The sequence below is a fragment of the Podarcis bocagei genome, assembly GCF_964188305.1.
Source record: "Podarcis bocagei genome assembly, chromosome: 13".
In the NCBI taxonomy this organism is placed as follows: Eukaryota; Metazoa; Chordata; class Lepidosauria; order Squamata; family Lacertidae; genus Podarcis; species Podarcis bocagei.
The window spans coordinates 6572059-6598262 of NC_138138.1; the positions used below are offsets into that span (position 1 = coordinate 6572059).

A 26204-nucleotide genomic window follows, 5' to 3' on the forward strand; every position below is an offset into this window, starting at 1 on the left:
CGGCTCATCTGTAAGATCCTTATGCAGCCGTACCAGTTACTTTGGGTGCCTCCCACTTTTATTTCTCGTTGGAACTGTCTGCATTCGCGCCTTCAACATTTCTGTGTCTTGAGTCATAATTTCGTTTCTGAATGTTCTGCTTATGTACCACTTTTGTGGCTTGGGAATTCCCTCTCTGCCTGGATATAATTAATTTTTATTCTCACCGAAGTTCACCTAGGAAATGTTACGCAGGTGAAACATCTAAGTCTCTGTTGTTTAACTTCTTCAGAGTTTTGAGGGTCACGTGGAATCCAAACTGTAACGTAACCCTCAGTGAAAATGCCCAAAGCTTATTTATGCCAATTTCTCTTAAATACAATTTCTCCTCTTTTTGGAGTCTGTGCCATTTAGCAGCCTGGATGGCTTCCAACTTCAGGAACACTGATTTGTGGCAGCTATGAGAAGTGGGAACGGGGCTTGCTACAGTAAGCCTCTTCTGTTTCTAAAAGTCCAGAAATATTCCAAAGTAAAAGACCTCAGGCATCATAGGAATGAACAAAGCTACACGAAATAAGGTTGGACAGCGTGGAAGAAAACAACTGGAAAGACTTGGAAAGAACTGTAAGATAAAATGTTTCTGAGAGGAAGTCAAATTCTAAAGTTTATAGGACCCAAACTCAGGCATAGGGCCTTCTTGGTGGTGGCGCCTGCCCCTGTGCAACGTCCTCTCATCAGATGTCAAGGCAATAAGCAACAATCTTACTTTTAAAAGACATCTGAAGGCAGACCTGTTTAGGGAACTTTTTAATGTTTAATGCTGTACAGTGGTACCTTGCTTTGCATACGTTTTGGATTACAAACAGGTCAAACCCAGAAGTGCATGTCCTGGTTCGCAACCTTTTTTTGGATTGCAACCCATTTTTTTATTATTATGAACAATTTTTTTGGGGGGGAGGCCCCATTGGCGAAAGCACGCCTTGGTTTACAACCTGTTTTGGTTTACAAACAGACCTCTGGAACGGATTATGGCTGCAAACAAAGGTACCACTGTATTGTGTTTTTAATATTTGGTTGGGAGCTGCCCAGAGTGGCTGGGGAAGCCCAGCCAGATGGGTGGGGTATAATCCATCCATCCATCCATCCATCCATCCATCCATCCATCTATCTTCCTTTTCAACACTGCACCAGTTTTGCCTCCTTACTCCCTGCACTGCTGCACTCCAAAAGGGATTGTAGCCTTATGAGGCTTTGCCCTCGGGTGGGAAAAATATTGTGCCTGGGAAAGGGAAGTGGGAGTCAACAGACACTCAAGGAATAGTTTCGGAGAAAAGGCTTTTTATTTCTACCATCCATGAACAAGTGTGATAAGTCACAAAAAGCATGCACAAGTTCACAATCATCAGAAACATTCCGCTCTGCTGTAACAAAGGTAGAGAACAGTCCATTGTTTCTTAGGCCTTTCTCATGCCTTCTGGCCTTGCTAAAGAACCACACTGCAACTTGCTTTCTGTCCGGGAACCATGCCAGAACAAGAGATTGAAACATATCTGAACACTCTTTCCTGGGAATAGTCCCAAGACAGCTTTCTGTACATGCTCAGGAACCTCAACATGGGGCAGGACTCCTGAGGGAGGAGAAAGGAGGAGGGAACTGGAAAGGGGTATATATGCTTATGCACATGATTGTGAACTCGTGCATGTTTTTTGTGACTTATCACACTTGCTCCTTCTACCAGTTCATGGATGGTAGAAATAAAAAGCCTTTTCTCCGAAACTATTCCTTGAGTGTCTGTTGACTCCCACTTCCCTTTCCCAGGCGCAATATTTTTCCCACCCGAGGGCAAAGCCTCATAAGGCTACAGGATGGCTGGCATAGCCATGGTCTGCCCTTAGCCAGCGCTGTGGAGCCACGGCCTGCTTCATATTCTAGTTTGCCCAAACAACTAAATCACCTGAGAACACGCCACATCTACATTTTCTCCTTCATCCCACCTTGACATCTGGATAACTGAGAGCTGAACCGCAGTGTCTGTAGCTGATAAAGGCTGCTGCCAAAACTCTCCTGTTGGATGGCAGGGAAAAGCAGGAAGGTTCCTTTCCCTTTGAGACTGAGTATGCTGCTTAGCAACGTCGCACAGCATTGTGACACAGTCACAACAATGGCAAGATATGCCAACTGTTGCTACACAACCAGGAGGCCATTATCTCACAAACGGCTTGAAACGCACCCCCCCCCGCCTCATCAGGTGGGTGGGTTGGATCCTTTCTCTCTTAACACCAACTCAGGCAAAAGCTCAAAATTTATATACAGTGGTGCCCCGCAAGACGAATGCCTCGCAAGACGGAAAACTCAGGGATCTAGACGAAAGAGTTTTCCGTTTTGGAGGTGCTTCGCAAAATGAATCTCCTATGGGCTTGCTTCGCAAGACGAAAATGTCTTGCGAGTTCCTGCGGGTTTTTTTTCCTTCCCCCCCTTTTTCTAAGCCGCTAAGCCGCTTATCAGCTGATCCGATAAGCCGCTAAAAGCCGCTAATAGCGCTAATCCGTCAATGGGCTTGCTCCGCAAGACGAAGAAACCGCTAGACGAAGAGAATCACAGAACGGATTCTTTTCGTCTTGCGAGGCACCACTGTACCGCCCTACGTGTATAGGGCTGTATAAAGGTAAAGGTAAAGGGACCCCTGACTATTAGGTCCAGTTGTGGCAGACTCTGGGCTTGCGGCACTCATCTCGCTTTATTGGCTGAGGGAGCGGGCGTACAGCTTCCGGGTCATGCGGCCAGCAGGACTAAGCTGCTTCTGGCAAACCAGAACAGCGCACGGAAAGACCGTTTACCTTCCCGCCTATTTATCTACTTGCACTTTGACATGCTTTTGAACTGCTAGGTTGGCAATAGCAGGGACCGAGCAACAGGAGCTCACCCCGTCGCGGGGATTCGAACCGCCAACCTTCTGATCGGCAAGTCCTAGGCTCTGTGGTTTAATCCACAGTGCCACCCGCGTCCCTATAGGGCTGTATAGAAATTCAATAAATAATAAAATGGGAATGGAGTTGAGAGATGACCTAACCTGGGGAGAAAACAGCAAAGACCTGATGAAGAGAGCACAGCAGAGGTTATATTTTCTGAGAATTCTCTGGAAAAACAATCTCTCAAAGGACCTGTTGATGGCATTTTACCATTGTACTGTGGGGAGTGTATTAACTTAGGTGGTTTGGGAGCTGCACGGCCAGGGAAAAAACAATGCTGTCCAGGGTTGTAAAGACTGCGGAGAGAATAACTGGGTGCACTCTTCCCACCCTGGATCAAATCTAGGCTGCCAGGTGCCATAAGAAAGCTGCAGAGATAGCGCAGGGTAGTGCACACCCCGGAAACTATCTCTTTCAGCTTCTGCCTTCTGGATGAAGGTACAGGGTTATAAAGACTAGGACTAGCCGCCTGAGGAACAGTTTCTACTCAAATGCAATTCTGGTTTTAAACACAGTATAAGGAGTCTCTATAGTAGTCTATTGTATTTTAAAATTGGGTTTCAGAATTTTAAGGGGTTTTTGAATGCCTTATGTAGATTTTTCAATTTCATTGTTCTGTATGGGACAATAACAATAAAGATATTGTATCATAAATAATAATAATAATAAAAAAGCGGAAGTCATATCTAGAGGTTCCATGGGTGAAGGCAAGCGGAAGTCTATGGAAAACAAAGAGCAGGTGTAATAGAATTGCTTGTGACAAAGTGACACAATTCAAGTAGGCGTGAGCCCTTTTGAGAAGCTGAAGGATATTTGCAGGGTATTCCAGACCACAGAGGTTTGTAGGAACACACCCGTCTTGGAACTCCTCTCCTCTCTGGAAATACAGACAGGATCAGAGAGACCGGATTTTTTGCACCATAACACTCACTTTTTTCCTCCTAGAAAGTAAGGGGAAATGTCTGTGTGTGTTATGGAGGGAATGCCTATGGGTGGCATGCCTACGGATTTTCCTCCTCTAAAAATCTACGTGCGTGTTATGGTCGGGTGCGTGCTATAGAGCGAAAAATACGGTAGTTGATGTAGAAACATCCGAAAGTAACTAAAACAAGATAATGATTCACCACCTACTGAATGTCTGCCTGCCAATGGTTTGATATGTTTGTGACAATATGCAGACATTTTAAAAGGTCTGCAGTTGTGAATCTTGAAGAAGCATCCCCGTGAAAGGCTTATTCGTGAGTATTGCTTCTTTCAAAATCTATTGTACATTTATAGGGTTATATAGTCTCCCTTCTACTATTTTCTCATCTATACAGTCCCAGCGCTTCATTATATACCGCTAGTGACTGATAGATGCTTGTACTATCTCAATGCCTAACTTTCTCTCTCCTCTTCTAAAAGAATCTATGGATATACAGTGTTGTAATATTGCCGAGAAGCTGATGCAGGAGGGCAGATTTTGTTAAACTGCTTATTTCACAGTCTGGGGGTGTCATGCAAAAGCACTGCACCGTTTCCAAGAACCTGTCTTGTTTCCCTGTGAACTGAGAAGGCATCACACTTTGCTTTCTGTACACAAAAGAGAAGCCAAAACTTAAAAGATTATCTCAACTGCTTGCTGGGGTGGCATAGTTCTGACAGATATCAATTCTATTAATTGCTTTATAGCTTAAAAGCAATGCATTCACTTCGGAATAGACTGCTTGTTAAAAAAACAACAAACCCCTTGATGAGAAAACCATTTGACAGAAAAATGAGGGAAAATGCCAGAGAAAGTTCCTATATCCTAAACATTCCAAGTGGATGACATAAAACAAAGTCATATTTCTAAGCTCACTGTTTATAAGGAAGAATGGAGAAAAGCAGCATGAAAGCAAAACTTGGATATTACACTTAAACCATTTTTTGTTCCTTACAGAAACTGATAAAGATCCCTTCTGTCATAGAAAAAGGAGATTTCCTTGCACACAAAAATGTACCTTGGCTGACCTCGTGATGGCCCCAATCTCAGAATAAAGGTCCGTGCTGTCTGGGAATTTTTCCACCACTATCGTACAGACGTGATGAAGGAGAGACTGCTTATGCACTGTGTCCTTGACTTCTGGAACTTTCTCGAGGTAGCTCAGTTCAAAGGCTTTGGCCTATGTGAAGGAAAGAAAAGAAATAAAAACAACATGCTACATTCACTTCTACATGCCTCAATTTTTTATTTTTTTTTAATATACCATGTCTGATGGGAAAGAGAATACTGCTCTCAGGAGGCCCTTGGTTAAAATGGAACATGTTACTAAACAGCTGCAAAATCAGATTTATACATGGTTTACATGTTAACATTCATCTGAAAGCATCAATGTTAATGGAGCTAATTCTTTTTTCAAAAAACAACAAATTCAGTGAGGACTCACCCTAAAATAGCCCAAGCTGACCACTGAGGACTGAGTACACTCTGACTGAGTATTGTAGGGGCTGGGAGACAAAAAAACCCACAACCAGATGGGTTTGGGAATAGGAAGGAATAGCTAGAGAAGCCAAACAGAAACACCCCTTTCTAACTGTGTTGCATTTCACTGTCCCATTTTACTGTTTTCATAGAATCATAGAGTTGGAAGAGACCACAAGGGCCATCGAGTCCAACCCCCTGCCAAGCAGGAAACACCATCAGAGCACTCCTGACATATGGTTGTCAAGCCTCTGCTTAAAGACCTCCAAAGTAGGAGACTCCACCACACTCCTTGGCAGCAAATTCCACTGTTTTCCCTCCAAATATTTTAGATGGCAAATTTGCTATGGTTCCCTTAAAAGATAGATGCCATCTATGCAGAGGTAAAACCTTTGTGTTATTTTGCTGCAGTTTCTATCACCGTTTGAGAAGAAGAAGAAGAAGAAGAAGAAGAAGAAGAAGAAGAAGAAGAAGAAGAAGAAGAAATGATAGTAGGTTCTATTGTGATTTTATATTTTATGCTTTGTATTTTGTCAAATACTTAAATGACCCAGGACCGCAATACCTCAAGGACGACCTCTCCCCATATGAACTGACCTGGACCCTGCGGTCATCATCTGAGGCCCTTTTGTGTGCCTCCTCCCAGACCTCCAAGTCTCCTTATTTTCCAGGAACAGTCCTGGATTTACAGAAGCCATTCCAGTTTCTAATTTGATTCTAATTTTGCTTGTCCTTAGGACATTCCTATTTTTGGAGAAATGTTGTGAGGGTATGCAGCCCTGGATAGGGAAGTTTTTTTAATGTTCAATGTTTTATTATGTTTTTATATATGTTGGAAGCCACCCAGAGTGACTGGGGAAACCCAGTCAGATGGGTGGGGTCTAAATAGTAAAGTAGTAGTAGTAGTAGTAGTAGTTGTTGTTGTTGTTATGGAATAGGAGGTCCCTATTTTCATCAGAGAAATGTTGGAGGGTTTCTCCTCCACGAGAGGGTGGCAACACAAGAAGGGGCCTTTTCTGAGGTAGAATGCTCCCCCAGGGAGGTTCGCCTGGCAGGACTGTGTTACATATCTTTAGGCTCCATGCAAAAACCATTTCAGTATAACCAGGCCTTTGGCCTTCAACTATCTGTGGACAATTTTAGAAGTGGGTGGGATGTTTTTAATGTATATCTCTTTCCTCTTTGTTTTAATCTATATGAGATTTATTGTCTTTTGTATGGCTGTAGGTCGCCTTGAGGATGCGGGTGGCGCTGTGGGTTAAACCACAGAGCCTAGGACTTGCCAATCGGAAGGTCGGCGGTTTGAATCCCTGCGATGCGGTGAGCTCCCATTGTTCAGTCCCTGCTCCTGCCAACCTAGCAGTTCGAAAGCACGTCATAGTACAAGTAGATAAATAGGTACCGCTCCAGCGGAAAGGTAAATGGCGTTTCCGTGCGCTGCTCTGGTTCACCAGAAGCGGCTTAGTCATGCTGCCCACATGACCCGAAAGCTGTACGCCTGCTCCCTCGGCCAGTAAAGCGAGATGAGCGCAGCAACCCTAGAGTCGGTCACGACTGGACCTAATGGTCAGGGGTCCCTTTACCTTTACCTTAGGTCGCTTTGGCATGATAAAGCAGCTCACAAATGTAATAATTAATAATAAATAAACAAACCGAGGGGTTGACTGTGATAAACACCTGACTATTGTTTGCTGTTGCAGGGCCTCACTTCTCTACACCTGTATACGTATTTTTCAAGGTTACAGCATATTTCCATGTGACTAAAAAGCAAAGCCAGTTTAGGCAAAGAGGCAGGACGAGTCTGACCAGTGGTGGTGCTACTACGGCCAGCATTTCTGCCACCCCCAGTGGCACCCCAGTTCTAATGCAGATGCTCTCAACCCATGTTTTTCTTTTCTCTTTTCTCTTCAGAACAGTTCTATGCAAGGCAGGGAGAAAGAGAGCAAACTGAAGACTGCCTCCTTCTCAGAGTTCTCCCTCCCTGTGATTTCTTCATAGGTCCTCATCTATCCAGTAAGAGCCACTGCAATAACAATTAGGCAATAGTGAAAGTAAAGCTTACATTGGTTCCATTGAGAAAATTTCCAATGGCTAGTAGAGTAGAAAGGATAAATCCCAAAGTTTTGTTGTTTTCAAGCTGGTCCATTCCTTCCTTCAGATCCAAAAGTGGTTCTGCAACTTCCTGACATTAACAGGAAATAAAGAAAATGCAGCATATCGTGTATCAATTCACTGTTTTTAATTATCACAAAAATTCCCAAGCTATGCTCCATAGAATGTAAAATCGCAAGGCCGTCTCTCCCTCCTCAGCTACTGGATCTTCCCAAAGTTAGTGCCACTTTCAACCCTAACAGTAAACTGGAGTCATTTAAACTCGGACATGCCTGTTAAATTGCTTTTTAATTTGAGCAAGATGCATGATTCTGAGAAATATGAAGGCTGCTATAGGATGTACCCCTGAATGGTTTAGTTAGCCTAAGGCCCCATTTTCCCTTTTGTTCCACACTTCGTAAGAATTTGGAATTTTCAAACAGTGAGTGCTGATCTTCTCTCTCGATTTACTAGACTTCCACAAATTTATCCCAGCTGAAATCAGGCACATCAAATTCCTTAACTCAGTCTCATGAGAATGATTCTTCTTTTATTTAGTTTTTCCTTCTTGGCATTTGAGAAAGAAGAATAAAGACCTCCAACAATGAATTATAATAATAGTTGCTTTCGATTCATCAAGCATTAACTGAATCTACTGGACAATGCTCTGCCCCCCCCTGCCCCCCACATCAAAAGCACGAGGGCTATATTATCAAACACACTTCATACCATTAGCTAGATATCAGTGTGAAGGAAAAGGGGGAAACCTGCCCTGAGTTCAGCCACAACCATAAAGAAGCAAAGCAGAAGCAGACTTAGGATAGGCTTGGTGCCACACATACAAATCTCCATGTCAGGACCAGAGATATGGGGATACCTCTCCCACCAACAAAGACCGGCTCCTTCTGCAAGCAGCTGTGGTTCTAGAAACTGGTTTTCCAGAAGACAACACTCGTTTGCTGGATCTCAGTGGGAGACTCAAGTCACAGAAGCCAAGTGTACACATTTAGGCTACAATTACAGTGGTACCTCGTGTTGCGTAACCTCCAGGTTATAGACTCTTCAGATTATGGTCGCGGCAAACCCAGAAGTGTATTACTTCCAGGTTTCGCCACGCGCGCATGCACAGAAGCACTTAATCATGCCGTGTGGGTGCACAAAAGGGCCCCTCTGGTTACGAAGTTTTTGGGATACAGCCGGGCCTCCGGAACAAATCCCGTTCATAACTGGAGGTACCACTGTATAAACAATGTTATTATTCTTTCTTTGGAGTGTTCGCAAAGGGTGGGTGGAATCAAACTGGGTAAGTTGTGAGCTGCAGTGGAGAATGTGTGCTTTCCTTTTCCCTTCCTGTTCTTTCTCACATTAACCCTCCCCTCACTAAACTACATTTTCACACCTGGAGGGGAAAATATAGGGAAACTACAGGAACCAAGTCTCTGCAAACCCCTTTCTTCACTTCCAACTCCCAACCTGCTCAGGCTTCAAAAGGGAGAGGAAAGAATTGCAGATCTCCTTATGTTTAGCTTGAGTTTTACTCTATGTCAATAGACCTTTCTGAGTCAGAAAGCTTCTGTCTCAGAAGCAAATTTGTAGTAACTTTCATATAACCAGCCTGCTTCTGATAACTAGGAATTACCTTTTCCACAAGCTCATAATCCATTTTGAAGGCCCAGAGCTGAAGTCTAGGAGAAAGTTCAGTGATGGAAGAAAGAGTCAGAAGGAACTGCTCAGCGCTGCCCAGAGGAATATCAGGGTTGGCTAGCTGAGCCTCCTGAATTTTCTGCTTCTCCTCTTCTGTGGGAATCATGGTGAGAATTTTCTAGAAAGACAAGAAAAATGACCAACTACATACACAAGGCTAAAAATCAGAGGCAGCTAATCCAATCTAATCTGTGCTCACTACAGTTGAAATACCTTTTTAATACATTCTGAAGACACAAAGCCCCAAGTGTTGAGAAATATTAAGCATCACATTACCATCTTCATAATTTTCCACCTATGCTTTTCAAAGCAGCTGACACAATAAATTTATACACCATTTTCTACAACTGCTGGCTACCACCAGCACAATCTGGAGGAAGGGGGTTTGTGCCTGCATGTCCGTTGTTGACTAAGGATCAATCTGCACGAACAGGTGCTCTGTGTGCAGGCCCTGGGGCAGCATGAGGGACGACACCTGTACAACCTTGGTCGATGGGCTAGCAGAGATCACAACCATGTGTTCAGGAGGTCAGGAAACAAGGGGGAATGAACACAACACGGGTCCTCTTCCCTGCCTGTTCCAAACATATGATTGGCACTGCTGCAGAATGTGGACATACGTCCAACCCCAAACACCTATAAATAATGATAAGCTCTTAGCTTAAACCTCAGAGGCAAGGTGAGGCAATCGCCTCAGGCGGCAGGATCCATAGAGGCAGCAGATCTGGCCTCCAATGAATGTATCTCCTGCCGCCATGGCGGCAGCAACAGGTAAAGCACGCTCCTTGGAGGCCGAACGTGCCTCCTTTTTGGCAGCCTTCCCGGGCTGGCAGCCTCTCCAGTGGCCTCTTGGCGAATAGGAGGTCCTGCTGGTTTCCTCTCACCCTTGTTCCCAATGTAGATCTTTATTCCACCCATGTTCCCAATGTTAACAACTCGCCCCTTCCTCCCTGGTCAGGGGAGCCTGTGCCATCTTGTGGTTTGCCTCAGGTGCCAAAATGTCTTGGGCCAGCCCTGCTCATTGGTTCCCTCCCCCTTCAATACCTCAATTCCTTCCTTGTTTAAGGCATATTCATCAAAGTTCAAAATTGCAGTCTTGATCGTCCTTGGAGGGGGCAGTACCGTCAGGCCAATATTAATAGCGTTGCTCCTCTTCGAATCCAACACAATGATTTCCTGCCTCTTGCCATCTGCAGCGGTTTTCTGAGGGAGGAAAATGGGGAGGGAGCTATTTTATTTGTTTAACAAAGCTTATACACTCGGCAGGCAACCTCTAACACTTTTAAGGGCATGCATCACCATGACTTTATACTGCACTATCCACACGGACATCAATCTACAATGGTGACAACCTCCAGGGCTGTTGATGGTTCAAAAGACTATGGCATATGTGCATACTGGCAGCACTAGGTATTAGGAGCAGCTATAGTGAAGGGAGAGGAATCTTGCTATCTAACTAGTTATTTTTATACTTGGGCCATAATCCAATTTCTAAGCCTCAAAAAGGAACTTGGGTGAGTTAATGGTTGTGGACCCTTAAGAGCACTGCTACAGAAGTTCTAGATTCTCAGTACCCAGGTTGGGCTTGCTCAGAATGTGTCATGCTGAAAAACTGCTAGCTGCTGCTGGCCAGTGTCAGACATCTCTGATTTTCTCTTTTGATGCCCAGCAATAGGTGAAATTCAATAGGTGAAATGTGAATTGCGGTGTCAGGCTGTAGGCTAGCCTCCTGCAATCTGCTACCCGCCACAATTTCTGGCCGACAACTCCCATCAGCCCCTGCCAGCACAGTAGTCATGGTAACCATGGACTGGTTTCCAAACCTTCAAAAGCATCACTTCTGCTGCAAGTTCCCTTCAGAAGCAACCTTTGCTTGACTTCGTTGCAATGCTAATAAGAAATGTATTGACAGCCAACATGGGGGGAGTAACCATTAGAGTCAAACGTTGTGGGAAATCGGGTCCTCCTTTAAAGAGGGCACGTGAGACCTGGCAACCAAACCCTGTGTTGTGGGTAGGTTTGATTGAATAGCCACACCACCTAATTGGTAGGTCCCTTGATGCTGGGTTTCAGTGTGGCCAATGGGGTTGCAGTCTAAACGGATCGAGAAACCTATATAAGCCCTTGCACGTGACCCAGAGCTTCCTCTTTGGCTTGTGCATTGGAACACCCGCCCATCTCTCCCTACTTTTAGGGCTTGTTGCGCTTGACCTTGCTGTGCCGTCGTGTGTCGTCTGTCGTTGGGACAGGGGCATGGCAGGAATTTCCCCACTTGGCTGATTGGCTGTTGCCATTTGGGTTTTGCCTGCAAATCATCACAACTTGTAAGGTTGCGGATAGGCTCTGGTTCAGGTGATAGCGATGGGAGAATGCTCTCGCCATCCCTATGTGAAAGGTATTCTGTTAAAGGAATCCAGGGACTCGATGGTTTGGTCAGCCCTGTGAGGGGCTTGTGCCCATGCCTGAGTCCAGGGGGACATCTGGGTGGTGGACTAGCCTGACCTCGGCTTTCCGCTGTTCCAGGTGTTCACCCTTGGCTGACCTATGATGGCGCCCTGGGTCAGCGCTGCCTGCAAGGGTTCAGGGAGCTAGTCAAACCAGAGCCTATGCAACCACTCACTTTTCTTTAATCAATAAAGTTGTGGCCTAAATTCTGCCAAAAACCAAACCAAAATTTGAGTCTTGTCTGAATTTATTTAAGGGGGAGGTTTCAAGGTCTGAACACGCAATCATAAGTTAAGACTCAGAAACAGAAATAAGATTTGTTGCAGCTGTATTTCAGAATACGTGCTGCGAGATAAGAGCAAACCTCAGTTTCCCTCTTCTGATCTTAACTGGAGTCTGAGTTCTCCATCCCAATTTCTGCATGCATGCCTCTGTCAAGCACCTGCTCAGATTTACTGAACCAAGAAATACAGGCCACTTAGATGGCATGGCAGTGTCTCATCAGCGAAGACACATAGCTGGAATCTGTGCGTTTTCAGAAGAGTGGTCAGAACAGCTTGCAGCCTTTGCCACTGTGTGTGGAAAACTTTGCCATTACCGTTATCAATATTATTAGAGTCACTTTTTATTGGGTTTTATAAACAAGGATCGTAATAACGATACAAATAAATAGACCAAGCCTTCTCACGTCATTTGCGTATCACAAAAACAGCACAATTAAGACTGCTGTAATATCTGCAACATTTGATCTATAGTGGTCAATGTTCTTGGTTCATGAATTGGTTTAGACAAAAACAAAGGGGAAACAGGATAAAGCAGAGTTAACAGATAACATTCAACATTGCATAACTAAATGCCTAAACAGGAGCCCTTGTGGTAGCACAGTCGTACCTTGGTTCGCAAACAGAATGCGTCTATTGGCTGCCGCAGCGGCAAATAAGAGGGCTAATGGCGGCGATCAGGCAGCTGCGACGCGAGCGGTTGTGTGCTGTGTTCTGGCGGGAGAGCGATTTTTGGCATCCCCCCCCCCAACAATCAATCGGGCAATCACCACTTACAATCTCGGGCTCGCGCCAAAAAACCTTTTGCACGCCCCCCTCAGCACTACCCGTGTATAGGTAAAGGTAAAGGTAAAGGTACCCCTGCCCGTACGGGCCAGTCTTGCCAGACTCTAGGGTTGTGCGCTCATCTCACTCTATAGGCCGAGAGCTAGCGCTGTCCACAGACACTTCCGGGTCACGTGGCCAGCGTGACGAAGCTGCTCTGGCGAGCCAGCGCAGCACACGGAACGCCGTTTACCTTCCCGCTGGTAAGCGGTCCCTATTTATCTACTTGCACCCGGGCGTGCTTTTGAACTGCTAGGTTGGCAGGCGCTGGGACTGAGCAACGGGAGCGCACCCCGCCGCGGTTCGAACCACCGACCATGCGATCAGCAAGTCCTAGGCACTGAGGTTTTACCCACAGCGCCACCCGCGTCCCACCCGTGTATAAGATGAGCCTAAATTTTGAACCTCATTTTGGGGTCTAAAAAGCTCGTCTTATACATGGAAAAATACAGTAATTCCTCTACGGTCTTCATGGGGCCTGTATGGCAAATGGTTTCTTCAAAAAAATGTCTTCCAAGGAGAGGATGAGTGGGTCATCCATGTCACTTATCCCTATTGGTGGGGCAAGGAGTGGGCCACCTCAAAAGGAGGAAACCTACCGGAGAATTTCAAATACTAACCTGGATGTCACAATCTACAGTCAGACTCTCCATACATCCACGCACACCCACACACCCACATACAACCTAAATAGAATTAGTACTCACACCTTAGGTTGGGGGCATATGAAACCTGCTCCGTCAGATGAGTGACAGGTCTTTCCATATCAAGTGGTCCAATTTTGGATGATTTTTTTTAACCTCATGTTTTTCAACTTTCTTAAAATTTTGTACACTTGTTGAACAATCAGAACTAAATCTAAATCTAATTTTTTTAAAAAATCTCATTCTGTTTTTTGAGTTATGAGGGTTTGAAATTTCCAAAAATTGTCAATTTTGGCCTTGCAGGACTACACAAAAACCTTAAAAGCTCAGCCCAGAATTGAGATGTTTCAAAACCAATCTCTTCAGAACTTCATGGGTTTTAATATGATATAGCATATGGTGGACTTACTTTAAATTTGAAGTTTAAGTTACATAATTTAATATTTTTAAAAGGCTATTAAAATTTTTTAATATGATTAAAAATTCCACAAAAATATATTTATTATTTCCTATTTCTAAGAGCTTCCTGCAAAAGTTCTTCTTGTGATCTCAAGGGGATCACATTAAAAATAATATACTGTATGTAGATGTTGGCCTTATTGTGCTCTACTTAGGGTCTTCTTGGAGTAATATTTAACAGAATAAACAAGACTTCAAACAATAATGCCAGTTACTTCAGGCATTTCTTCAAAAAAGTTATTCAATTAAAGCAGGGGTAGGCAACCTAAGGCCTGGGGGCCGGATCCAGCCCAATCGCCTTCTCAATCCGACCCACGGACGGTCCGGGAATCAGCATGTTTTTACATGAGTAGAATGTGTCCTTTTATTTAAAACGTGTCTCTGAGTTATTTGTGGGGCCTGCCTGGTGTTTTTACATGAATAGAAAGTGTGCTTTTATTCAAAATGCATCTATGGGTTATTTGTGGGGCATAGGAGTTCATTCATTTCCCCCCAAAAATATAGTCCGGCCCCCCACAAGGTCTGAGGGACAGTGGACCGGCCCCCGGCTGAAAAAGGTTGCTGACCCCTGAATTAAAGGGTATCTGAAAAGCTAGCCAGTCTTTTTTATGTTTTTTTATATTCTGTTGGAAGCCACCCAGAGTGGCTGGGGCAGCCCATTCAGATGGGTGGGGTACAAAAAATAAATATAATCGTTGTCGCCGTCATCATCCTGCGTTTACTGGTTCTGTTTCATTTCCCCTGATACACCAGTGATGCTTACAATACTGTTGGTTGATTACTGCATGCCCTATAGTAACCCAAATTTACAATGAATTCTGATCCATCAGATACAGTTGAAGTTCCTGATTAAGCTGTTTAGGCAGTTCGCTTACTATACTGGCCACAGATGAAAGCATTTAAACACACTCCATGCAGAATACAGGAATAACGCCTATGTTATCGCCTTATCTATAATCTACTCACCCAAAGGAAGCAACTATGACAGACGTTTATATCCCCATTGAAAAGGGACCTAGTAACGTTTCCCATCCCATTACCTATTACGTTTCTTTTTAGTCAGATGTGGAACATTTCTCATGCCCCCCCCTCCCCGCTCTGCATTTCATAGCATCGTAGAATTTGAAGGGGCTCCAAGGGTCATCAGGGCCAACCGTGCAATGAAGGAATCTCAACTAAAGCAACGTTCTCTTTCGCTATCTAGTCAGGCTCCAATATCAAGCTTGGCTTATGTTTTCCTGCCACGAAATGGTAAATTGTGTGTGTGCCATCAATGGGGTGAAGTTAAGCCTGGGCTTAACCCACCCACGTTAAGGTAAGTGGGATTAATTGTGCTTTACTGTGCCTGGATCATGACCACCCTTGATCCAGAACGATGCTTTAATCAAAGATAATGACAACCTAAGCAGTTAAAACCTTTTAAAGTTTTGGCCCATGGACATTCAACTCGCTAAAACTGAAGAAATACCAGAGTTTGATATATTTAAGCACAAGCTACGAAAGCACAGGGCTTTTTCTGATATGGTTATTGAATTTAAGTACAAATTCCAACCACACTTGCAGAATCAAAGCCAGTGTTGGACAATCAAGGCACTTACTATGGTCACAGAGAAACTAAAGTAAACTACGGAACCTGTAGATATGAAAAACAGTAGTTTGACCAATTCTCTCCTCCCCAGTCAGATAAACTTTAGGGGCAGGAGGAAAGGGCAGCCTCCCTCCCCAAGGCAGATGCACATTGAAGCCTTTATAATCTCTGTAGCTATTGACTGGAAGAGATCTGGCTTCAGTATATTGAGTTGAGACCTCTTTAGCCATATGCTAAGATGTTTTGGGATGTCTGTTGTTGTTCTTTAGTCATTTAGTCGTGTCCGACTCTTCGTGACCCCATGGACCAGAGAACGCCAGGCACTCCTGTCTTCCGCTGCCTCCCACAGTTTGGTCAAACTCATGTTAGTAGCTTCCGAGAACACTGTCCAATCATCTCGTCCTCTGTCGTCCCCTTCTCCTTGTGCCCTCCATCTTTCCCAGCATCAGGGTCTACAAAATACAACTTCTCTGATGTTTAGAAGTTGTCAGAACGCTAGGCCTAGAGCTGGCACAGGTTCTTCAGATAGAGGCTCCAAGTTGGCCCCAAGTTTGAGAGGGCCCATCACACGTGTGACATCTCATGTGTTGCATGTCATGTGCGTGCACGATATGTTGCATTGTCTGGAAGAGGCTGAGCGCTCTGGAGGAGTAAGATACTGAAGCTGCCCTGTGCTCAGCTCCACGCTCAGTTTCCTGCACCCCCTCAAACCTGAGGGGGCCTGGCTCCCTCCCAACAAATAGTGCGGGGGCCAAAGAAGATGCCTCAGCTCCCTAGAGCTGACATGCCTGCTTCCGATTGTTGCTGATCTACAACTCCCACCATCCACGGTCACTGGTCTAGAAAGACCAAGACTGCAGGTAGTTCTATGACACGGTTTACTAACGGGGTGTGTGAGTGACTGGAGCGCATCAGATGGAAATCTGTCAAGTGGAATGAAATGCTTCAACGGAAGGCCCAGTTCACATTTAATGTTCACATTAAACCATAGTTTGCTTTAACAATGATTTAATGCAGGCATGCCCAAAGTCCATTTTGGGGGCCTAATCCGGCCCACCGGTCAGTTTAATCCAGCCCCTCTGGCAATTTACTTCCTGGGGTAAAATCCTAAAAAAAAGAAAAAGGTCAACAACTTTGGTCGGCCCTCACACACGTTCACTTCATCAAATGTCACCCTCTTTGAAAAAAGTTTGGGCACCCCTGGTTTAATGTGACATGTGGACCAGGCCGTAATATAAATAGATTGCATATACAGATGGGGAATGGACACAGAAGGTTTTACAAACGACAACACATCTGACTTACTTCCTGCACTAGAGTTATTCCTACACTATACAGAATTATGTAGAAGTTAATAAATAATAATAATTTTATTATTTATACCCCACTCATCTACTTCTACTACTTATATAAACCAAAGTAAAAATATGTGGTGGATTTGCAAACATCTCGCAGCATAAACAATAAACAACAGTTCTCAAATAACATGCATTAAAATTAGTCATCTGCACAATGAGGCCTCAAAAACTAGAATTCAGATTCAGGCTCTCCTCTGCCCAAATCCAGAAGCACCTTTCATCTGTCTGCCCAAAAGGTCTTCAATCAGGCTTAGGCAAACTTGGCCCTCCAGATGTTGTGGGACTACAACTCCCATGATCCCTAGCTAACAGGACCAGTGGTCAGGGATGATGGGAATTGTAGTCCCAAAACATCTGGCAGGCCGAATTTGCCTATGCCTGCCTTAAATGATAAAAGGCAAAGAAAACAGTAAAGAAAACTGAGGCTTCCTTTCTTCCAGTTTAAATCAACTAGAAAATTACAGTTGACTACTTGTACAGATGTTGCACAGAATATTTGACTTCATTTAAGGAATCAAACCTATTTTGGAGCATTTCTTAATAGCTAACATAGTCCGCAAGCTGCAAAGCAAAACAGCCTTAACTATATTGGGGAATTTTGCAATAATTCTTGGAATTATTTTATCATGAAGAGCTGGCAGATTTGGTTTAGACACATGAAATATGATCAAACTCAATGCAAATCAAGAGAAATACCTTGGTGACAGGAAGCTCCTTAGATTTAGATTCGAAGAGGTGTTCTAGTTTGGAAGTGTCCACCTTAATAGGCTCCAGTTTTGACCACAGGAATCCTTTGCAGCGCTTGTTGTTCTTACACTGCCACTCAAATGGCCTCACCTCATTCCAAAAGAGACGGATTGTTTTTTTCTTTTTTATAAAGGCTGGCTGACCTCTGGGAAGCGGGGGCGATCCTAAACCCTGAGGAATGCCAAAGAGGGACGGGGGTGCCAATAAATTACCAGAGGGTGGGGGTGGAGGAGGACACCCATAAAACAAGGGAGGGGGTGGAGGAGGCAAACCTAAAAAGGAAGGTGGGGGTGGAGGAGGGGGAGCTAAGGAGTCACCAGAACCCATTTCCACGTCCAAGATGTCCACATCATCCTCATCCCTTAAATCTGTAAAATCCATATCTTTGATTTTCAGTTCTCTGGGATTGGCCAGGAGCTGATCCCAGATATAGTCAGATTCCTTCTTCGGCTGCACTGGTGTTTTTTCAGAGACCTTTTCACTAAAATCACTCTCAGGAAAGTTGGAGGTCTTGGCCAGTTCACCATTGTTGAATCTTTCTGCAAAGGCCTTGACGCTGCCCTGGTTGTCCAAATTCCCAATCTCCATTCTTTTGACACTTTCATCTTTGGCCTGTTTGGTAGCCTTCAGAACTGAGATCCTGCTGGCCAGGCTAGTGATAGAGTCTTCACTTGCCTCCACCATCTCCTTTTCCTCCTCCTTCTCCTCCAGCTCTTTATCTTCTTCATCCTTGGGCTTCTTGTTATGGGCATACAACATGTCCAACATGAACCTTTTGTTATTGAGAATGTTGCTGCACTGGTCATTCACACCAACATCTTGAATGGTCTGTAACCATGGACCTGAAACCACACATTGAACGGAACTGGGTCAGGAGGTTGTTCAAATAACAACAACAATAATTTTATTATTTATACCCCACCCTCTGGGTATGGGTATGGTTTCCCCAACCACTCTGAATGGCATTAAAATTTTCTTGATACAGGGCTGCCATCAGATGTCTTTTAAAAGTCAAGACAGTTGTTTATTTCCATGACATCTGATGGGAGGGCGTTCCACAGGGTGGGCACCACTACCGAGAAGGCCCTCTTGCCTGTTCATAAATATATGCACAACAACATATGAAACTTGGAATGAATGGGGCTGTCTGGGAGAGTTAGAAATAATACAGCATATTCCTAGGTCCCACACAATCTGGGTTTTGGGAAATCTTTCAGGTGAAAGCTTAGTTAAGGAACAAAAAAGAGAAAACTATGTATTTGATATTGCTTTTTTGCTTTCATTAACAAAACTAAACAAAACATATATAATTTCAGTAGCTTTGAATCTTTTGATGTCCCCCCAGATTTTTAATGGCCAACATGTTGTTCTAAACATACTGCCATGGTAACTGTTCTGTGCATAGGTAAAAGGTAAAGGACCCCTGGACAGTTAAGTCCAGTCAAAGGCAACTATGGGGTTGCGGCGCTCATCTTGCTTTCAGGCTGAGGGAGCCAGCGTTTGTCCACAGACAGCTTTCCTGGTCATGTGGCCAACATGACTAAACTGCTTCTGGTGCAACCAAACGCCGTGACAGAAACCAGAGTGTATGGAAACACCATTTACCTTCCCACTGCAGTGGTACCTATTTATCTACTTGCACTTTGACGTCCTTTCAAACTGCTAGGTTGGCAGGAGCAGGGACAGAGCAACGGAAGCTCACGCCATCGCGGGGATTCGAACTGCCAATCTTCTGATCAGCAAGCCCAAGAGGCTCAGTGGTTTAGACCACAGCGCCACCCGTGTCCACATATGTTGTTCTAAACATACTGCCATGGTAACTGTTCTGTGCATAGTAAACATCATCACCTGGATGATAACTGTAAACCAATTGGTATCTTACACTCAACGACTTTGGACATTGGTGAAGTTATTGAAAAAGCAAGGAAACACATTTGAAGCCTGGTTTTCTCAGCTGGATTGATAATTTCAGGCCAGAGTCCTAGGGAGGGCAGGTATGATGGTGCAAAGAGGAGAACTGTTGATTGAGGCAAAGGCAGTGTAGATGGTGTGCTGCTGCGGGCAGTAACCATCAGAAGACCTTGAAATGGGATGGATGTGCCAGAGACTTTCGATCTGCAGGATCCAAAGCCCCAAAGATCCCTGCCAAAGGGCCTGATCCTTGGGGTCCTCTGCTGGTCCCGCTTCTGCCACTGCTGTATGCCTGCCCAGCCCTTCAATACAATTGCTCTGCCCCTATGGCTTGAATTACTGGTGACAACCCCACACAAACTGGTTTGTTCCTTTTTGTTCTATAGCGTAATAAACTACTGAACTGTGTATTGCAAACGTAATTGATTTCATAAACTTCACTAAAAGCTATCTGAATATAGTTGAACAAACACTTGGCCTGTTCCACTTTTAACTCTGCAATAATCTAGGGCACTCAGGAGTTCTCCTGCACACATCTAGATATAGGTGGCAACGAAGGGGGGGAAAACCCACAATAGTAAGGTTGCTCTCATCTTGTAACCACTTGTTCTTCCAGAATGGTTATGTACATTCACAGAGAATTGTTGGCCCAACCCACAGATTCAGATAGTTTCTTGCAATTTATTACTCTAGAAATTGGAGTACCTGGTCCAAGTGGACAACTTGGTTCCAAATGCAGCTTTAAGGTGACCTGGGAACTACAACTAATCCAGAATGCAGCAGCTAGACTGGTGACTGGGAGCAGCTGCTAAGACCATATAACACTGGTCCTGAAAGACCTACATTGGCTCCCAGTACATTTCTGAGCACAATTCAAAGTGTTGGTGCTGACCTTTGAAACCCTAAACGGCCTCGGTCCAGTATACCTGAAGGAGCGTCTCCACCCCCATCGTTCTGCCTGGACACTGAGGTCCAACGCCGAGGGTATTCTGGTGGTTAACCTCACTGCGAGAAGTGCAGTTAGAGGGAACCAAGCAGAGGGCCTTCTTGGTAGTGGTGCCCGCCCTGTGGAATGTCCTCCCGTCAGATGTCAAGGAAATAAACTATCCGACTTTCAGAAGACATCTGAAGGCAGCCCTGTGTAGGGAAGTTTTTAATGTTTGATGTTTTATTCTGTTTTTAATGTTCTGTTGAAAGCCCCCCAGAGTGGCTGGGGAAACCCAGCCAGATGGGCGGCGTAGAAATAACAAATTATTAGTATTACTCTTATATTAATTTTCTTAATTTTTGGAAAATTAAGAAAATTGATTAAAAATGTATTTAAAAATGGAAAAAATTCCTACTTCCTTATATCGTTGTGCCCAATTACTGTTTTTGGGCTTTCAATAAGTTCATATACATGAACAAAAAACACTGTATTACAGTTCTAGAGCTACCAGCACAGGGAAATGCTGGACTTTGACAGCAAGGGAGCTATTGAATTTCTGAGCCTGCCTGGCCAAACTCTGGGATGCTTCCTGACTTACAATAAGCCAGATTTTATGCAGACTCCTTTTATAATCTCTTTGCCTAAGTCCTAGACTCTAGGTCAATGCATTTTAGCTAATGCGATTTCACTAGATGCCAGTGCAATGAGGTTTTGCTGCATGATGCCAATGCAATACAGCCAATTAGATTAAGCTACATGAAAGTAAGGGCAACACTTTGTGCCCTCAATCTAGAAATTTCTGGGTAAAAATAGATTGGGGGAATGGCTCTCAGCAGCAACAAGAGAAGCAGGCTAACTGCTATCAAAGTCATGAGTAGGTACTAACAGGCAGTATAAAAAGCGGAGGCAAGTCTGGGGGGGGGGGGAAGCTTTCATGAAACATTTCATCTTCCCCAAAGGCCCACATCTTCAGCTAAAACAGCTTGCTTGAGAATTTCTAGCTCAGCTGTACTCAAAACACCCATTTGTGTTCATGAAACCCCAGAAGATCCCCATGACGGGCAATTAGCTCCTTTTTTCTTTAGATCTGGTTTATTGAAATGTCTGAATACTTAACAAACTGAGGAAGCACAGAGGAAGCTGAGTGTGTTCCCAGCCAACATCTGGTAAAAAGAAAAAGTCTCAGGACTTCCCCAAAGGGAATGAAGGCCTCTAAACAACTCAGAAGGGAAGCCTCTTATCAAGTACAATGGTGCCTCGGTTTATGAACTTAATCCATTCTGGAATTCCGTTCTTGAACCAAAACTGTTCTTAAACCAAGGCACGCTTTCCCTAATGAGGCCCCCCGCCACCGGTGCCCTTCCACCGTTCAGATTCTGTTCTTAGACAGAGGTAAAGTTCACAAACAGGGACACTTCTTCCGGTTTTGCGGAGTTCGTAAACTGAATACAGTGGTACCTCTGGATGCGAATGGGATCCGTTCCGGAGCTCCGTTCGCATCCTGAAGAGAACGCAACCCGCGTCTGTGCGTGCCACGATTCGCTGCTTCTGCGCATGTGCGTGACATCATTTTGAGCATCTGCGCATGCACGAATGGCAAAACCCGGAAGTAACGCGTTCTGTTACTTCTCGGTAGCCGTGGAGCGCCACCTGAAAACACTCCACCTGAAGCAACTTTCACCTGACTGTAGTTCGCAAACTGGGCTGTTCTTAAACCAAGGTACCACTGTATTTCTTCTTACAACAATAGTGATGCAAACGTCTTGCTTCCCTTTGCGGCTCTCCCCAACACACTGAGAGGAAGCCCCTAGTTTTCGGCCTGCTAACAAGCTGGTGCAGGGTGAGGGCATTTCAAGTCATTTACAACTCAAGATTAATTTTGTACCCATCTCCCCTTTCATCTCTTCATTAAAATGAGTAAAATGCCTATCTAGAACCTCTCCTCTTGCGCTCTTATAAATGTCTTCTTTAGTATTCTCAGTAGCATCTGCTAAAAATGACAAAATCATGCCAATCTATTTTAATCCTTTTCCAGAACTGAAGTGAGCAAAAGACAATACGGGAAATAAGAGTCAGAAAATTCTCTTGCAAAACCAAGGCACCTTCTCATTTTCCTTATTGCAGGGTTGGGAAACCTTGGGCTCATGGGCCAGATTGGGGGACCATTTACTTCCTCCCATTGCCTGGCCTTGATTTTAGAAGGGTCAGACCCATGAAGAACCCATGAGATGCAGATGTGGAGCAACTCTCTACTAACTATTTCACTCCCTTGCATACATTCATGTCCTTACAAAAGTACAGCAAAATGAAACTTTAAGAAGAATATAACATCCTTTGGGTATGTGTCAAGAAAGAAAGAGTCCTTTAAAAAGGGCAGTAACTTAATCATAGTCCAGGACTTTTGTAGAGTGGGTTTGGACACTAGAGTCCAAAATGTGATTTTCATTTTCTTGCATAGCTTCTAGAGAGTGAAATATTTTCTTTCCCAGATACCTCTTGGGCTGCATATGCTGCATGCTGAAAACATTAAAAGAGAAGTGCCTGCCAAGGTTACACACATTCTACATTGAGGAAAGTGGAAATCTGCACCTAATTACTGCAGCCCCATAAAAGTGAATGTGAATATCCGATTATCTGATAAAAAGAAGGGCAGCAGAGACAACAAGGAGAGGCACTATTGATAAGCACTCTTGCCTATCTCCTTAGAAAGGGTAATGTGAAGCAAGGCCATCTGTGATTGTGATTTCACTCTGAACCTGCTAAGAGTGACCGCTAGGGATGGAAGAAGCATCGTGTGGGCAAAAGCCCTCCAAACATAGCAATAAGTTGTCAAACAGTTATTGCAGAGTTGTCATTTTAAGGAAAAGGGGGAGTTTGATGCACAAGATGTTCTGTATTAAGTTAATAACATGGAATCAGGAGAGATATACAATAGCAAAAAAGGCAGCAACCGAGGAGGGAACAATGATGAACCCTACCCCAGCGCCATATGCAAAAGCGCACCAGTCTCTGAGCCTTTCAGTCAGAAGCCACATGCAATTATAAGCCAGGTGTCGGGGATTTAAAGTGGGGAACAGTGAACTGTCATGCTAGGATCTGAAGCAATACGTGAACGGATAAGTCAGAAAAAACCTACGCTTCTGAAAATGGCAAAACTTCTTTGGCAGACAAGGGTCCCAAATATGCAGCGTCACATTTCAGCAAGGGGGAAATAGCAGGGAAGGTTTTCCACAAGTCCAGACCCTCTCCTAAAGGCGAACTTAAAAGGAGTCTTGCAATGTGAATAATGGCTGTTTTTGTAATGAGATTCTAACTAGTAAGGAAACTTCAAGAATACTATCCCCATGGAATAATGCCTTTTAATTAAAGTTCTGATTCTTCTGTGAGTCTGCGCAGAAAACCTCTACTGAACCCTGTGCCCAAAATGTCTAGGAACTGAGGCTTTCAATGGAGGACACACCAGTAAACAAAAACAGATCAATACTTCTCTTACAACAAATGTTAAAATGAAGCTGCTGTTTTAAAATTACAAAAAAAAGGTCAACTGTTATGGAGAAAATACTTCACTTTACCAGTTTCATTGTCACTGGCCAACTTTTCCTCCCTTTCCTCCCTCTCTAAAGTGCTGCTTGCTGAGGAAATGCTGGATGCAGAACAATTGTCTTTTTCATTCACTTCTTCGTTCTGCCTCTCTTTTTCACTTAGTATTGCACCTTCTTCTGCCTCTTGCTCTGGACCTTGCGCCACTCCGCTTCCTGGCTCCACCTCTGCAACCTCTACTTCTTGGGGTCTTTCTGCCCCCTGCTCCAAGTCTGCCTCGTCTTCCTGCTCTGTTTTTGTTTCTGCCTCTGGCTCACGTTCTGCTTCACATTCAGGGTCACTGGCACTCACTGGTGAAAAGAATAATGGAGAAAGATTCGCTTAAAAACAGTGTGTTGTGCTTCGCACAGTCAAGTGAGTTCCATCAGTGAGTTCCATTTCTCCAAGTGAGTGAAAAGAGAAAGGGGTCTTGGTATCGGAGGCTGCTTTTAAGAAATGGCCGAGCACGGCATTCGGAGGGCAGAGCTCATGTAATAGCCCTTGAAGGAGAGCCTTGCTCATGAGACACACCGGAAATCTGCCATTTCCTGCTTGAATAAAGTCTGGTCAAACTTTAAGGCATTTATAAGTGTGTGTGTGGATGTAAAATTTCAACAATCTAGGTACAAATATTTGATAATTCCATCTACACTGGGTGCTAAAAGGTTACGAAATGACTCCAAACAAATTATTCTTTCTCTCTTTAAAAGCAGGGAGCAACAGGGAAAAAGGACAAGATCATTTTTGGTTGCTGTATGCTCTGTTGTTGAAAACATGTTTAGGTAAAGGTAAAGGGACCCCTGACCATTAGGACCAGTCACGGACGACTCTGGGGTTGCGGCGCTCATCTCGCTTTATTGGCCGAGGGAGCCGGAGTACAGCTTCCGAGTCATGTGGCCAGCATGGCTAAGCTGCTTCTGGCGAACCAGAGCAGCGCACAGAAACGCCGTTTGCCTTCCCGCCAGAGCGGTACCTATTTATCTACTTGCACTTTGACGTGCTTTCGAACTGCTAAGTTGGCAGGAGCAGGGACCGAGCAACGGGAGCTCACCCCGTCGCGGGGATTCGAACCGCTAACCTTCTGATCGGCAAGTCCTAGGCTCTGTGGTTTAACCCACAGCGCCACCCGCATCCCTAAAACATGTTTAGAGTGACTGATTTTTCATCTGTTTACACACAGAAAGGTACACATATGTTAGTTTTATTAGAGCAGCACAGCTTGGAAAGGGCAGTGTCATGCACTGTTGACAGCAAGCATATGTTTCCTCATGGCAATTTATTTCGGAATAGCTACATTAAACACTGGCTTGGCATCTGGCACAAATCTAGCTTCTAGCTGTTTGGCAAGTGGCATAAATTTGCCTCTTAACTGGCGTCTGACACATATTGTTGATTATGCAGTTGATTTCCTCCACCTCATTTGATCACTGACAGAGTGAAATTTAGTCATCATTTTCAGCTAAACCAGCAGATTTTTACATGCAAGATTTCTATATTGTAATGTAAAGAAACTAGAAGGCGCCCACAGGTATTCAGTCAAGCAGCTCACAGTTCACAAAGACAGAATGGCCATGCAGAAGTGACAGAAAGGTGAATATGTATGTTAATTTTGTGTAGTTGTGAAATCACCTCTTGGTTAAACTATGATACAGTTCTTGATTTTTCCTTCTGACCAGCCTGGCAGTTCTACTTTTGCAGTGTACGCAGTGTCAGAACGGAGACTGCAGTGATCTTTTCTTTTCTGATGAGAATTCAGATGACCCAGAAAGGAAGAGAAAAGGAAAGGGAGTCCAACCTAAGCAGTGTAACTTTATAGTGGAAAAATAGGGACCATCTGGCAAAAAAAACCAGCAAAAAAATGAGGCACTACAAAATTAGTTTAAGCCAATAGTAGGCATTTGGAACACACAAGGTATTAGGAAGTTCTCCTGCACAAATCCCACTGAGATGAACTAGAAGTGAGCAAGAGCACTGTTTTGAGGTTACTTACTCAGGAGTACATTCTGATTAATTATGTCCTGAATCGCTAAAGCATGGGTAAGCAAACTATGGCCCGGGAGCCAGATGCGGCCCAATCGCCTTCTAAATCCGGCCTGCGGACGGCCTGGGAATCAGCTTGTTTTTACATGAGCAGAATGTGTCCTTTTATTTAAAATGCATCTCTGGGTTATTTGTGGGGCATAGGAATTTGTTCATTTTTTTTACAGAATATAGTCCAGCCCACCACAAGGTCTGAGGGACAGTAGACCAGCC

At 44.3% G+C, this 26204-nt stretch overlaps 1 protein-coding gene across 16 annotated transcripts in view; it reads right to left on the reverse strand.

Moving 5' to 3' along the window:
• Positions 1–26204, reverse strand: part of FHOD3 (formin homology 2 domain containing 3) — a 361609-nt gene that overhangs the window by 43380 nt on the left and 292025 nt on the right. For 14 of the 16 annotated variants that reach the window (XM_081166055.1, XM_081166056.1, XM_081166059.1 and 11 more), the window contains 6 exons: positions 23945–24262; positions 17483–18375; positions 10231–10389; positions 9122–9304; positions 7454–7573; positions 4931–5092 (listed from right to left, as the gene is read on the reverse strand). In XM_081166055.1, coding sequence (XP_081022181.1) covers positions 4931–5092; positions 7454–7573; positions 9122–9304; positions 10231–10389; positions 17483–18375; positions 23945–24262 — 1835 coding nt within the window. The remainder of the gene's footprint in view (positions 1–4930; positions 5093–7453; positions 7574–9121; positions 9305–10230; positions 10390–17482; positions 18376–23944; positions 24263–26204) is intronic. The other 2 variants (XM_081166061.1, XM_081166062.1) reach the window with 2 other exon arrangements.